The sequence below is a fragment of the Cyprinus carpio genome, chromosome A23 (genome assembly GCF_018340385.1).
Source record: "Cyprinus carpio isolate SPL01 chromosome A23, ASM1834038v1, whole genome shotgun sequence".
Classification (NCBI taxonomy): domain Eukaryota; kingdom Metazoa; phylum Chordata; class Actinopteri; order Cypriniformes; family Cyprinidae; genus Cyprinus; species Cyprinus carpio.
In genome coordinates this window covers 4106734-4122874 of record NC_056594.1, presented here as the reverse complement: position 1 = coordinate 4122874, position 16141 = coordinate 4106734, and the positions used below count along the sequence as shown (strand labels likewise).

The 16141-nt window shown below is 35.2% G+C and overlaps 1 protein-coding gene across 2 annotated transcripts; it reads right to left on the bottom strand.

Annotated features, from left to right (window-relative positions):
- Nucleotides 1-722: 722 nt before the first annotated feature.
- LOC109048639 (transcription factor PU.1-like) lies at nucleotides 723-8284 on the bottom strand. 2 transcript variants are annotated; one of them, XM_042712681.1, is made up of 7 exons: nucleotides 7813-8284; nucleotides 7504-7524; nucleotides 6481-6631; nucleotides 5773-5891; nucleotides 5533-5677; nucleotides 4868-5091; nucleotides 723-845 (listed from the first exon to the last, which is right to left on the bottom strand). In XM_042712681.1, exons 2-7 carry the CDS (start codon nucleotides 7522-7524, stop codon nucleotides 753-755), a joined length of 753 nt encoding a protein of 250 aa, XP_042568615.1. In that variant the 5' UTR covers nucleotides 7813-8284; the 3' UTR covers nucleotides 723-752. The 2 variants fall into 2 exon arrangements, with proteins under 2 accessions (XP_042568615.1, XP_018921835.1); XM_019066290.2 differs by lacking the exon at nucleotides 723-845 and having other exon boundaries at nucleotides 4548-5091; nucleotides 7813-8281.
- Nucleotides 8285-16141: the final 7857 nt, after the last annotated feature.

The following is a 16141-nucleotide window of genomic DNA, read 5'->3' as shown; positions in this document are numbered from 1 at the left end:
ACTCTAAAGCACTGCAGGACCAACTTACAGCAAACACTGAACTATTTAAATGTTGAACAAGCAATTTCATTGGCGGCAGAATCAGCAGAGGCCAATCAGCTTGTGCCATGTGGTAAATAATGTGATTCCTAGCAGATTTCTAGCAGATTGGACGTAAATGACCTATCAGCTTGTACCATCTAGAGTTTCACAACTAAATTAAATATGTAGTCTGGTTGATTCAGTCATGTTAAGTAATAGCTTTGACTTGAAGAAAAACTGAATAAACATTTTTACAATGTAATTTTATAGATTAAACAGTTTGGCTGGGTTCCTTGTTACTGTCACAAATACAACTTTACATGCTAAAATTAATTTATTCAGGCACATCAGATGTCAACATTTTAATGCTATTAAAAAGTCATTGAAATGATCACAAAAAATGGCAAATATTTTATCAAAACAACAACAACAAAACAACAAAAACTGATTCATAACTACATACAACGTAGTGTAATGGTTAACAATCCTCAGATTAAAAAAAAAATTATTCAAAAATCACCTTCAACTTCTTAGAATTTCATGTTATTCCATGTTATTGTACATACAATCCCCAAGTTCAATTGAGCCTCAATTAAGCCAAATAATTTTAGAAAATCAGTGTTTTTATGCCCACATTATGGAACATTAAAAGGCAAAATAATTTTCTGTAAAATACTCAGTATTTGTTTAAACTTTCCCATTTAGTAGAAATTCTTTGTGGATGAACCGCATTAACTACCCATGAATCTTTGCGAGTTGTTCTGAAGGCCTCTCAGTGTTCTCTCAGTGAACTGATAGGTGAGTTTACGCTTCACTTTGCAGATCTCTCCGCCCACACTCCTGCCACTGAGGGTGAGCTGCTACTGGTCACTGGACATTATATTGAGGAACTAATGTTTGATTTTTTAAGAGGACTTAATAGACTGGTTTGGGGAGGTAATACCCATTGCTCCTGAGTCTCCTATGGTCTCCTGTGTCTCCACTGGTTTCCGTCCAGCCCTGAATCTCCTGTTCCTCGCTGGTTCTGCCCAGCTCCTGTTCTCCCTGTGTTCCTTCTCAGCCTCCCTCTCCTGCCTCCTCTCCTAAAACCAGCCAGTTCCTCTGCCATATCTCAGCTAGTGCCTTGTCGCGTCCCTCAGCTCAGCCTCAGTCAGCGCCATCTGGGTGCTCCTATCTGCCTCGGGCATCCAGTCTTCAGCTCTGCCTAGGCGTTAGGATCCCCTGTCCTCCTCCTCCATCTATTCTCTGAGTCTTTGGACTCCACCTCGGTCCTTCTCGACCCATGGCTCTGCCTTGGCTCATAGCTCCCTCATCTTCACCATGGCCCATCATCCCACTGGCTCCACTGGGCGCTTCCTCGCGCCCTGTGGCTCCAACCTTTGGTCAGTCATCGACCATCCTCGGGACTCCACCCTCTGACTTCTCGCCTCATCACCCTGTCCCTCTGGATCTGTCAGGTTTCCTTCCCTTTGGCTCTGCCTTTTGTCATCAGTCTCGCTCCGGCTCCTCCACGCGGTCTTCCGGATCCCCGTCTCCTCTTCGGTCCACCTGAGCACCAGCTCCGCCTTTGCCTTTTCGGATCCTCAGTGTCGCCCTGGCCCCACATGTGCTCGGCTCCACCTGGGTCTCCACCTCTAGTGGGTGTCTAGTTGGTGTCGGTCAAGGCCTACTCCACCCCTGGCTCCCTCCTTCGACTCCACCCTGGGGCTTCATTCCTGCCTGATCTCTTCTGGACCAACATCTGGCTCCTCCTGCTCCTGGCTTCCCCTTGGCTTCTCCCATCCTCCATCCCCCTTGACTCTTTTGCTTTTGACTATTTTTGTTTTGGCTTTCTCCTGCTCCATGCCCTCCTCCAGAGCCCTCACTCTCTCCCTCCTCATTTTGAACTCTTTACGGCGCAAAGACCACCTTCCCGGGGGGGGCGAACTGTTACATGTATGCCTTGTTTTCTGTTCTCTCCATTGTGACCTAGTTTTCCTGAGTTGCCTAACATGTCATTCAGTTCACCTGTTGTCTTTTAATTATCTCATTAGTTCCCTTTGTTTGGGTTAATGCTTATAAGTCCTCAGTTCTTCCTTAGTCTTCGTCTGTTCTCCGCCTATGTTAAGTTGGTTTTTGTGCCTGGATTTATCCTGATTAAAAGACTTTGCATTGATCTCCTTCATCCTCATGCAGTTTTGTATCACCAATGCGTGTCAGTTTGTTTGGCCATAAAGCATTGTTTTACACAATCTTACATTCTTTAAAAAATACGTAATATACTTGGCAGAACCATTTAAAAGAACATAATGGCAATCACTCAATACCATGATATTGATCAAAGTGCAATGTATTAGCATCTGATTCAATCAATGCAATCCAATCAGATTTTGTAGTTTGTAGTTTTTCAGTGTCTAAAGAATTAAAAGCTCTCAATTTCGAGTACATCTCTTTAAAAAATAAAATCTTAGTGATTTGTAATCTTAGTTTGCATATAATTCACTGTAAAATTAAAAAATGCGGTTGTACTACCTAATCTGACTGAAAGTGGTTGACTCTGATTCTTAAAAGTTTTTAGCAGACTAGACAGACTAGAAGCATGACTTGCTACTGTCAATAGATACGCAGACTGTGAGCATGTAAGATATTTTGGCTGTTGCATGATAGGCATACATAAATCCAGTAGCAGATCTGGCAGGTGGTGCTGGGGAAGTGAAGGGTTTCACGGAACTCTAAAGCACTGCAGGACCAACTGCACAGCAAACTGAACGAGCGCCCAGTATTATATTTTTTTTTTTTTATTTTAAATTTTTTTTTTTTTAGTTAAATCTAATCTAAATAATTTAGTTATTTCTTTTTTGTTTATTTTTTTTTTTTTTTTTTAAAGGGATCCTGTTATGCTGCAGCACAATTTTTTTTTTTTTTTTTTTTTAAAAAAATAAAAAAAAAAAAATATTTTTTGTTTTTTAACAAAAATTTTTAAAAAAAAAAACAAAAAAAATAAAAAAAAAAAAAAAACCACAATTTTTTTTTTAAATAAATACATTTTCCGCTAAATACATTTTCCGCTAATTTTTTTTTTTTAAAAAAAAATTTTTTTTTATTTTTTTTTAATTTTTTTTTTTTTTTTTTTATTTTTTTTGTTTTTAAAAAAAAAAAAAAAAAAATATAATATTCTTTTTTTTTATTTTTTTTTTTTTTTACCAAAAAAAAAAAAAATTTTTTTTTTTTTTTATTTAAGTTTTTTTAAACAAAAAATTTGAATTTTTTTTTTTTTTTATTTTAAAAATTTTTTATTTTTTTTTTTTTTATTTTCTTTTTTTATTTTTTTTTAAAAAATATTTTTTTGTTATTTGTTCAAAAATACCCCCCACTCAGTCAACCTATTTTTTTTTTTTTTTTTTTTTTTTTTTTTTTTATTTTTTATTTTAATATTTTGTGAAATATTTATTTTTTTAAAAAAAAAAAAGTTTTGTTTTTTTTTTATTTTTTAATTTTTTTTTTTGTTTTTTTTTATTGTTTTTTTTTGTTTAAAATTTTTTTTTTTTTATTTATGCATTTTTATTTTTTTTTTTTTTTATTTATTTTTTTTTAATAGTCTTTTTTTTTTTTGTTTTTTTTTTTTTTTTATAATTTTTTTTTTTTTTTTTGATTTGTTTTTTTTTTTTTTGTTTTAAAAAAATTTTTTTTTTTTTTTATTTTAAAAAATTAAGAAAAAAACAAATTCGTTTATTATGTTTTTTTTTTTTTTTTTACAAAAAATTTTTTTTTTTTTGTTAAAAAAAAAAAAAAAAAAAAATATTATTTTATTTTTTTTTTTTTTATTTTTTTGTTTTAATTGTTTTATTTTTTTTTTTTTTATGTTTTTTAATTTTTTTTTTTTTTATTTTGTTTTTTTTATTTTTTTTTTAGTTTTTGTTTTTTTTATTTTTTTTTTTTTTTTTTTAGTTTTTTTGATTCCTTTTTTTTTTTATTGTTTTTTTTTTTTTTTACAAAAAAAATCTTTTTTTTTGTTTTTTTAAAAAAAAAAATTTTTTTTTTTTAAACAAAAAAAATTTAAAAAAAAAAAATGTTGAACAAGCACTTTCCTTGGCGGCAGAAGGTCATCAAGGCCCATCACTTGTGCCTGTGGTAAATATGTGATCCTAGCAGATTTCTAGCAGATGGACGTAAATGACCTATCAGCTTGTACCATCTAGAGTTTCACAAAATAAATTAAATATGTAGTCTGGTTGATTCAGTCATGTTAAGTAATAGCTTTGACTTGAAGAAAAAACTGAATAAACATTTTTACAATGTAATTTATAGATTAAACAGTTTGGCTGGGTTCCTTGTTACTGTCACAAATACAACTTTACATGCTAAAATTAATTTATTCAGGCACATCAGATGTCAACATTTTAATGCTATTAAAAAGTCATTGAAATGATCACAAAAAATGGCAAATATTTTATCAAAACAACAACAACAAAAACAACAAAAACTGATTCATAACTACATAAAACGTAGTGTAATGGTTAACAATTCCTCAGATTAAATAAAAAAAAATTATTCAAAAATCACCTTCAACTTCTTAGAATTTCATGTTATTCCATGTTATTGTACATACAATCCCCAAGTTCAATTGAGCCTCAATTAAGCCAAATAATTTTAGAAAATCAGTGTTTTTATGCCCACATTATGGAACATTAAAAGGCAAAATAATTTTCTGTAAAATACTCAGTATTTGTTTAAACTTTCCCAGTTAGTAGAAATTCTTTGTGGATGAACCGCATTAACTACCCATGAATCTTTGCGAGTTGTTCTGAAGGCCTCTCAGTGTTCTCTCAGTGAACTGATAGGTGAGTTTACGCTTCACTTTGCAGATCTCTCCTGTTCGCGAATAGTTTCGTAGGGCGCGGGCCATTTTCTGGTACGTCATGGTTTTCCGGTTACCCTTGCGTCTGCCCCACATCTCAGCCAGCTTTTCCTTGTTCTGGGACGAAAACTGGAAAGTTCCGTTGTTAGACTGAACCCACCAAATGCAGCTCCGCATGTCTGGTGTCTGTAGCATCTCATATAAGAACTGAAACAGCCGCTCTTTCCTTTTACCTGAGAAATGACATTGTAAATGTCAAATGTATTTTAGTGATAGCAGAACATAACATTTACATTATGCATCTGACATCCATCTATCGATCCCTGTGCACAAATAAGGCAGTCTGTTGTCCATAACAGCTTGTTGAATTGTCGTACTGATAAGACCATTACGCCCTTTCAAATGTAAGATTGAAAATAAGCCTGTATAGTGACATACAAATTCAAACAAAAGACAAAAGATAAAATTCCACAAAAGATAAAAAAATCACAAAGGTTTGAAATTACATGATGCTGACTAAATGATTACAGAATGTTTTATACATAGGTGTATTCTTTTTTAACCAGTATATTTTAATTTAATTATCCAAATATTCCGATTCACTTATATGAATCGACTTTCCCAAAACCAAAAAGAAATAGGACAAGCAATGGCCTAGCAATTCTGTGTCTTACCTGAGAGTGGCGCTAGAGCCAGGGAGTCATATCCAATTTGACCCTTCATGTCAGAGGTTGGAGATGGTGGAAACTCTTGGCAACCAGAACTGGTGGACAGCGAATCTGAATCACTGTACCGGTTTCTGTCATACTGGAAGTGTCCCTAAAACATAGACTATTATTAATAACAACCATGAACAGGTCAACCTTCACTTATAGAATTATAACAGTGTTTACTGTATGTCTGGTGAGACCTACCCACTCATTGTGACTGGACTGACAGAGCCACGTTTGCTGCTGCGGTTCATGCGTCTCATCTGTTCCTGGCACTTTACCATAATGCCATTCATATGTATAATGTCCAGACCAGCTGTTCTCTGTGGAAACACATCACTCATTGTTATCACATATGCTGTTTGCTACAATCAACAACACATACAGGCTCTAAGAAGATATCTATGGTTATATTATCAATGCTTTTGATGTTAAAATACTTCCTCCTTTCCAGCTTAAATGGTAGCAACAGCTAAATATATACCATATATAGTTTGATTCCCCTGAAAAGTGTAAATACTGTTTCTCTGTAGCATTTTCAAAACATTGCTGTTTGTTTGAGCATCCGACCATCCTGACATGGCAACAGCTCAACCAATGGTGTGACTTTGGGGGCGGGACTATCTGTTCGACTTACCAGTGGCAGTTGTGGGGAAAGGAAACCTGTTAAAACACTGTCTGACTGTGTTTAACCACTTCACAAGTATGTACTTTTTATTATTCAATTATAACTAAACTTTTGTCACCCATGACATGGAATCCACATCTTGAGATACAAATAAAAAAGCTTGGTTAAAGAGGAAATAACTGAACTTACAAAACTGAAAGTGTACTTCCATTCAATTCAAAAAGGAGAAGTGACCCTTCCCTCAGTGGTCTATTACGGTGTTTAGTTGATTATTGAAGCCTCACCTGCCATACCGTGCTCTTCTTGATTTCTCCTCTGCACACCTGGTGCTGACATCACCTCCACGGAGTGCTCCTGCAGGTACTCCTCAATCATGTCGAGGTCCAGGTTCCCTGACGACGGCTCTCTAGGGCCCAGATCTTGGAAGTATTGAATCTGTAGGTAAGTCAATGCACGTTATCAAACACTGAATCAGATGCAGTACAGACACTACACAATGTACAAGACACAGTCATTTTCATTGCTTCTCCTAGATTCAGAGGAGAGCATTCACTGAAATCTGAATATTATATATTATTAAAAAAAAAAAAAAAAAAAAAAAAAACCCTACCCATGAATAACCATAAAGCTGTTTAACAGGAATATTGGAAAGAAGTTGTAACAATTTGCCTTACTAGTACATTCTGCCTCTCCTCAGTAAAATGTGGTTTTTAAATGCACCAACAGACATATTTGCATTGTGGGTGTGTGTAAACATTTTAGCGGTAATAATTTACCTCTGTTTTGACAGTTCTGTGTATACCACATATACACTTTGTTTTGACATTTTGACAGCATTTTAAAGCGAACCTTCCACACCTAATGCCGGAATGTCATTGCATTAAACAACAAAAATGTCTAAGCGTTTACACGTGCCATTTATTTTATTTCAACACCAGCAATGTTCTTCAAACATTCTGGCATAAGAGTCACTTAAAGGTCAAAGTTTTTAGAGTCACTTTTATTTATTTGCACTAGAACTTTACAATCAAATCTGCATGCATATTTGTTGATCAAATCTGATATTATGTGGACATAATAACTACCCATCTGCTTATTAAGGTAATATCATTTCCAGCACACTTATTACAAACAGAATCTTCTAATATGATTGGCCAAGAGTATGATAAATTATATATATTACTTTTGTGATGCTTAAATATATCACAGATCCATTTTTTTTGTAGATATAAAAAATCATCTGTCATACATTTTCCCCAATGCTTTCCCCTTCAGTTAAGCAAAAAATAAGAACAAATAATACTCACGTTTTCAAGAGTTGCCAACATCTGAAAACAGAAAAAAAGCATGTCAGTTGAGTAAAAACACCATGTAAGTACAAACACCTTAACATGGCTCTACATGACTGCACAGAATGAACAGAATGCTGTTAGAGTGCAGTTTGATCACGTCAAGTTTTTTTTTCTTTTTTTTTTTTCTGAAGCATATTTCACAACTCAAGCAATGAAACTGAAAGTGTGCAAAAAAAATAATAATAATCCTGTCAAATTAGCACAAATAACTGCAAACAAAACAGAAATTTGAATGATAATGAAGACATATGGATGCTCAGTTACCTCAGTGCAGTTCCAGTGAGTGAGACAACTATTAGTGTATCACAATAGAAAAAGTGGAAAAAAGTGACCGCTGAACAAGAGCTTGGAAGGAGGGTGGAGCTGTACATCACCTGTAATGTGCACCTGTTGCCTGATCTGATCCTTTTATATCCTCCCAACTGCCTCTCTCTCTCTCTCTCTCTGTTCTCCCCTCCTCCTACTGGAATACTCATAACGTTAACCCAACCTTCCTTCAAATGCAAATCTCTATTAATCAAACATGGGCTTAACGGTATGGGCGAGTGTAACGGCCTCTCCCCTTTGCCCTGTCTGTGTCAAAGCCTTCTGGGCATGTGGGCTGCGATGTTACTTTGTGTCCTAAAAAACGGGATTTTACTTGTAACTGCCACAGCGATAATTGAGGTAATTCGTTTTATTACACAGATCCAGATGAACTTCTTTTTTTCCCTCTCTGAAATCTTGCTAAATCCTGCTGCTGACATGATTCTGGATGAATTACTTGAAAACTACTGGAGGAGATACATGATTATTTAATGTTAATTTGTATAAAATGATCTTTTTTTTTTTCAACTAACACATAACAGCTTTGATGATGCATGAAAACCATGATCTTCCTGACGGAACAGTAACTCGAAATTAAATCAAACTTTCCAGTACAATCAAAGAATTGGGTTACACTTTATTTTACAGTGTCTTTATTACAGTGTAATTATACATTTAACAAGTAATATTAATAAACTACATGTATTATTAACTGTATGGTTAGGATGAGGGTTTGGTTTAGAGTTATTTTTATTACTATAGTAAGTACATGTAACATGTATAAGGACACCGTAAAATACAGTGTTACCAAGTACACAGCAAAATGAAAAGACTTATAGAGTATATAATAACTACTTTTTATGATGCTTTTTCAAAAACATGAAAACATGTTTTATTCCATTTTATTATTATAAATCCAATCCTTTTATTAAAATGGTCAAATGGTTTAATGTGTTTATCTCATGATAACATCCTTTTGACTGAAAGATAATGTTCTTTGGCAACAAGTATTACAAATTTTATTATATATGTCACCTGATAAAACATGAAAAACTACATACTGCGCACATGAGGCAGTCAGATGGCCTGTGGTGGAATAGCTTTTTTGTGACATAATGCTTGTCGCTGCATTGGTTAGAAACGGGGAAATACCTATCCAAAACATAGCATAGCAAGAATTTACACCTTAGAGGAACAGAGAAGAGGATTGGAAAGTGAAATGAGGAACAGCTTTAGACCTACTGCCAACTCAGACTTACATTACATTTACATTTAGTCATTTAGCAGACGCTTTTATCCAAAGCGACTTACAAATGCAAAATCAACAAAAGAGCAATGATATAAGTGCTATAACAAGTCTCAGTTAGCTTAAATGCAGTGCACGTAGCAAGGGCTTTTAAATAATATAATAAATACAAAGAAAACAGATAGAATTAGAATAGAGAGTGCTAGAGTTAGAGGGTCAAATAAAGATGTAAGAGATGTGTTTTAAGCTGATTCTTGAAGATGGCTAAGGACTCAGCTGCTGGGATTGAGTTGGGCAGGTCATTCCACCAGGAGGGAACATTGAATTTAAAGTCAGTGAAAGTGATTTTGTGCTTCTTTGGTATGGCAAAATAAAGCGATGTTCACTTGCAGAATGCAAGCTTCTAGAGGGCACATAAGTCTATAGTAATGAATTTAGGTAAAGGGGTGCAGATCCAGTGGTGGTTTTGTAGGCAAACATCAATGCCTTGAATTTTATGCGAGCAGCTATTGGTAGCCAGTGCAAATTGATAAACAGAGGTGTGACGTGTATTCTTTCCATCTCATTAAAAATTAATCTTGCTGCCACATTCTGGATTAATTGTAAAGGTTTGATAGAACTGACTGGAAGACCTGCCAAGAGAGCATTGCAATAGTCCAGCCTGAACAGAACAAGAGCTTGAACAAGGAGTTGTGCAGCATGTTCCGAAAGAAAGGGCCTGCTCTAATGTTGAAGAAAGCAACTCTGCAGGACCGGACAGTTTTAGCAATGTGGTCTGAGAAAGTTAGCTGATCATCAATCATAACTCCAAGGTTTCTGGCTGTTTTTGAAGGAGTTATGGTTGATGTGCCTAACTTGATGGTGAAATTGTGATGAAACGATGGGTTTGCTGAAACCACAAGCAGTTCTGTTTTGGCAAGGTTGATTTGAAGGTGATGGTCCTTCATCCAGCAAGAAATGTCTGTTAGACAAGCTGAGATGCGAGCAGCTATCGTCGGATCATCAGGATGGAATGAGAGGTAGAGTTGAGTGTCATCAGAACAGCAGTGGTGATGACAACCCCCACCCCCCCCCAACCCCCACCCCCGATCTCTAGATATGGCTTGAGTCCCTCATTACTGTTTCAAAAAATGATTTTGTCAGCCATAAAATTATTTTCGGTCACTAAACCCTTTGTAAACAGCATTGACAAGCTGTATGATTTAAAAGCATATCTTACCGTAGAGAATAAATTAAAGAGCCTGTAAAACTTGACAGTCAATTGTTGGCTCAACCTCTAATTTAGCAACAAGGTAATAAATGTCAAAAAGAAAACAATTTCAAGGCCACAGCGAATTTAAAGTCCAGGTACAACAGAAGGACTACATGAATATGAGATTTATTGCAAATAGAAGACAATAACACAGCAAATAATCCAGTATATATATTTATATTACATTGAGGGGAAAAAAATGGTATGGTAGCATTTAAATTCACTTGTTTTAAAATATATTTTAACAATTTAAGTCAAATATATTATTTATCATCACAAAATCAACCTAAATACTGTACATTATCTAATATCCACAAAGCTAATTTCTATGTAGCTTTTTACAGTGTTTAAAATCTCTTTTTTTACAAAAAAAAAAAAAAAAAAAAAACCCAATTCCAATCCGTTATATATTATAAAATCGCTGTCATAGGTCTTGTCAATGGCAGTTGGCACTTGGCAATGTTACTTGGCCAATATGGTGTTCATGTCATTCTAATACAAACATCATACATATCTGTAACATTAAACATCTGATCACCATATCACAGACCAAGTTGGACCATTTTAGGGGCTAAAACTGTATCTTATTGCAGAAGGATGGCATTTAATTTCCTAAGTTAATGAAACTAAGTTTTAATGAAAAATTATACATTTTTAATATTCTGGATTCCATTTGAATTTTTATTGTATGGACAATAACAGACAAAAACATTTTCAAAATATCTTGTCAGAAGAAAGAAAGTCATACTGTCAGAATCAGTTCCATGCTTTGTGTGTGTTTTGCTCCTCATGTGCCTTCCGTGCCATTATTTGGTCTTCCTATTCCATTTCCCTGATTAGGTTTATTTGTCCCAGCGTTTTCCAATGTTCATTATGTCCTTGATTTCAGGTGTTCCTCATTGTGTCCCTCCTCTAGTATATAAAGTGTATTCTGCCCCTTGGTTCCTGTCCGGTATTGTTTATGTCAACCTAATTAGCTACGTGTGTTTTCCTGGTCCCTTTGTGTTGGATTATATTATTGAAATCTCCTTTTCAATGTTCTCCAAGTCTCCTCGTTCCTCATTTATCGCTCCAGCACAGTAGGAACCGTGACACATACATATTTGGAATGACATGAAAATGATTAAATGATAACATGGATTGGAAAAAAAAAAAAAAAAAACACTACATAGGCATTGTATACACTAATACAGATACATTTGAAAATATCTTTTTCTCTGCATTTTGGCCTTCTGTCCACACAGAGATGGCATTTTTATCCAACAAAAATGAAGCATTTTGAAAGCAGTCTCCAAACACAGTTTTCACATTGTAGTGTGGACTGTGAAAACAGAGGTGTTTGAAAATGATGAAGCATGCTTCGGTATGTGATGCATACTCTACCAAAAGATATGTTTATACCAGTATTGTGCCTGTTACTTTCACACTGCTGCTAAAGATGTGTTACATTTTGATATCACGGTCCTGCAAATATTACGGAAAATGTACTCGCAATTGCTATCCTGCGGCAAAACATGAGCAAAAGCTGCAATTTACACCAACCATAAAATGGTGATTGAGTGTGACTAGCTGCATCAGTGAATGATGATATATTTTGCTAAATAAAAGAATCCTGCCTGAAGAATAGAGTGAGAACTTTATTATGTCTCTTCTGTTTGTATGAGGTTTTATGCATGCTCAGTAAGGTGAATGCAACGTTTAACAACTTTTTTTAGTGTGAATGAGAAACTTCTGGAAGACCCTTAAAAAGAAATTTTTTAAGTGCATAAACAGTTTTCAAATGTATCCGCACTCACATTTTAATTTCTATTCAAATACAACAATAGATCATCACGTTAGTGGACATATTCCTCCTGTTCATAGATGCTTGCTTTCAGTGAGGTGAAAGGTCAATGCTCAAACCTCATTCTAACTGGCATCTGCTAATATCAACGGAGGGGGGATTTCTGTGTTGAGTTTTATTAAATCACAGTCACTACAATGACAAGGCCTTGAACTGTTAGTCGTGAGAAGTGATTAGTAATGACATTGCTGGCTTCAGCGACAGCTGGGAAAATACATCTGGCTCTCTGACTCTCTGGCTCTGCCTTTTTAGATAAAGTCCACCATCTGGATTATGGCAGTTTTTATGAACTAACTCACTGCTCACTTCATCCTAACCTCGACTGAGTTATCAAACTGACCCGAGCTGGTGTTTACTCTGCAAACAGGCTTCTGAAATCCCTTTGCAACATTTGTCCTGTGAGAATCCCACAAAAATTCACTCGTTTGTGGACATATTGTTTCTCAATCCATTTGTCACCTGTGTTTTGTGTAAAGGACACATGCAGAGCCTATCTGACTGAATGTGAACCCTAAATAGGAATTTACCGTGTGAATTTCCAGATTTAGCCTGCCAGAAAAATCACTTTCATTTTTGTTATCCTAAGTCATTTTGACTATGCAGACTTGAGGACTCTGATACAGTAGCTGTCGTCAGAAGCATAGCCTCTGGTCATAAGCAATGCTTGGATTGCGTAATTTACACATAATTGTTTTAATATGTTTGCCAGGTTTTTTGCATTGTTTTGACTCTTAGCAACCGCTGAGGAGTGAAACTGGATTTTTGGAATGTAGATGCATTGAATTGGACATTAAAACACAGACGCCTTTTTAACACTTGCTGCCTTCTTAACGACGAGCCAAGAAAAGCAAGACATAAACAATAATACCAACAATGATGCAACTGGTTCTACAAGGGAGAGCTATAAAGCAGAAGAGCTTGTTTGGAAAACCCCTGGCTCGAAGAATATCTGGCAGTTGTGTTTTCTTGCACCTGCTGCTGATTAGTGATGTTAAGAGACGAAAAAGAGAGATAGCTGCAGGTGTAGTTTTCAGAAATATGAGCAAGCAGATTCTTATCATGTTAATATTTTATTGAATTCATACTACATGCATAATTAATAAGGGCAAATGTGATAGGCGTGATATTGATAATAGTCAGCAACAAGGAGGGTCCTAGCTAACAGGTACCACTCTTAGAACTCTGGCCAATGTTCTTGCAAACATTACTATTTTCAGATGGTTTGGAGATATCATTTCAAAACACTGTTACAAAAACCTCCTTTTGGGAATCGGGAATCAATTCATGTCAATGTCTATTACTGTAAAGTATACAACAAAAATGGAGATTTACAGATAAAGTGAAATTCAACAATAAGCTTTAAGAAAAGTTTACTTTCTTTCCACTAAAAGATCTTGCAGTTGGTGAAAACCACAAGAAAAGAAAAGTTCAAATGCCAAAGATTTGAATATGAACACACAATACAGTACACTGTCAATCACTGTATGTAATGCATTACATTATTGGTAATGACCTTATTTGCCTATAGCAGTTTCTTGGTCTTCTGACAAAAGACTTTCTCTACCTCCCCTGGTTCTGCAAAAATACCGTACGTGTGGCTACAAATCAGTTCAACAGTGTCAAGTGTGAGGGGTTTACAACATGGGCTACAGTACTTACTCTATGTGTAAGTAGTTTAAAAACCCTGTAGATGAGCCTACAGGCAAACTTCCCTCATGGTCATTCCATACACAAGAACATGCTCAACTATAGTGCTTTGTATTTGATCAGGAGCAAACATCCTTTTGACCTCTTCATTTTTAGTTTCCCCTCCTCTTCCTTTTTATCTCTCACCACTAGGACTCCTTTTCCAAAGCACATAATCATATGTGACCCTATTTATATTATCCTGAGATTCTGACTGGTGTGTAATCAGTTTTTGCTACTTACTGTAATGTTTACACATGGATAAATGTGTGCTATTTGAGTTCATATTGCAATGCTCATGGTAATTATATTGTCTACTTGTGTTTTCTGAAAGAGAACATGGTCAAACATGTAAATTGAGGGCATTTTTGTCTCGAGTTTGGCAGAAAACATTTAAGAAATTGGAACATGTTTGAAAACAGGTGAAATGTGTGCATAGTTTTAAGAAATGTGTCTTAGTTTTGAGAACAGAATGAATGGTTTGGGAAATTGGGCCAAAACTATCAGTTATAGAGTGTTAGCATGTTTATTTATTGTTAATATTTATTATTTTTTAAACTTTTTGTTTGCCAGTTTTAGTTTATCTTGGTTTGTAACAAAGAATAAATAATTATTGAATAGATTGTTACCCACAAAATGAATGGACAATCAATCAATCAATCAATCAGTTGATTTAGGTAGGCAAAGTTATGTGTTGTTTGCTGCTGTTTTAAGTGTTTTGAGATGTGTTGTTGTTGGATCTTTAACTGCTTTCAGAATGCAACTGACCTTGACAGGAATGAGGAAAGTGTTTTCTAAAAATAACTGCTAGCTTCTATTAATAGTTAGACTTACTGCACAAGGCAAAGAAACACAGCATCAACTGGGAATGAACAAATGATGTAATGTGTAATGAGGGAACAATTTTTTTTTCTTTTAATATGTTTTAAGATGTTAATACACTATTTTTACTACAGTATTGTTTCTTTGATTGCAATTTGTTTTAGACTTTTAGTGTAATTCACAATTGTTTGAAAAACTGTCAAATGAATAAAATAAGTAGATTATACTACATTATGCATTATATTATAGTAAAATATTGAAATAAGTACATCACATTACTGTCAATCAGATGTATTATGTTATTGGCACTATAGTGTCCGGTGAGAGTACGCTGTGTGTGAAGTGGCTGCTGCTTCTCATCGCTATCGTTGTTTTGTTATTTTGTTACTTAGTCAATTGTTTATGTTGTCAATCGTTCATGTTGATGTGTTTTCTTGGGACTTAAAGTTTGGATTTAATAGAACAGTGCTATTTGGATGTAGCAATAAACAGTGACATCACCATATTCGAGCGTTTGAATGTGTTTTCTTGGGACTTAAAATTTGGATTTTATGGAACAGTGCTTGGATGCTTGGGCGAAGCGTCTGAACTTCCGACATCACCATATCGGAGTGTTTGGAACTGTTATGCTGTTGGACTGCTGACTTTGACATTTTTGGGACTGCTTGACAAACTTCTGTTCAGTGTCTCACTTTTTGAAATCCCCACGAGCCCTCTGCTCATGTTTTTGCTTTACCACTCTGCACTCACGGTGAGTAAACCTAAAGTATCCGGGCTTGTTCTGGTTCTAATTGATACCATGGATATTTGTTATACCTCATCACAGCTGCATAAACTTAACTGTCACTACTGTCTGGATATATCTACATATGAATGGTGTAAAACCCTCGGAATTGCTCGTCTTCCACTTTACATCCATCGGTCTCAGTTACAAAATATTATTACTTATAAGGCCCTTAATGGCTTAGCTCCTGCGTACCTAACTAGTCTTCTACCACGCTATAACCCATCACGCTCCTTAAGGTCACAAAACGCTGGACTTTTGATAGTACCTAGGATAGCAATGCCACTAAAGGAGGTAGAGCTTTTTCGCATTTGGCTCCCAAACTCTGGAATAGCCTTCCTGATAATGTTCGGGGTTCAGACACACTTCCTCTGTTTAAATCTAGATTAAAAACACACCTCTTTGGCCAAGCATTCAAATAATGCATCTCATAATTTTGGATTGCAGTTATATCTGATCAAATGCGCATAATTATTCTTTAGCTTGGGTTAAACGAATTAATTTTACTTGGCTGGAACAGCAGCTATGCTAATTATGTCTCTATTTGTTTCTCTGTTTTGCCAAGGGATTTACATCCCGTGGTAACTAGGATTTACACAAGCTCCAGTCTGGATCCAGAACACCTGAGAAGAGATGATGCCAACCCCTCAGAGG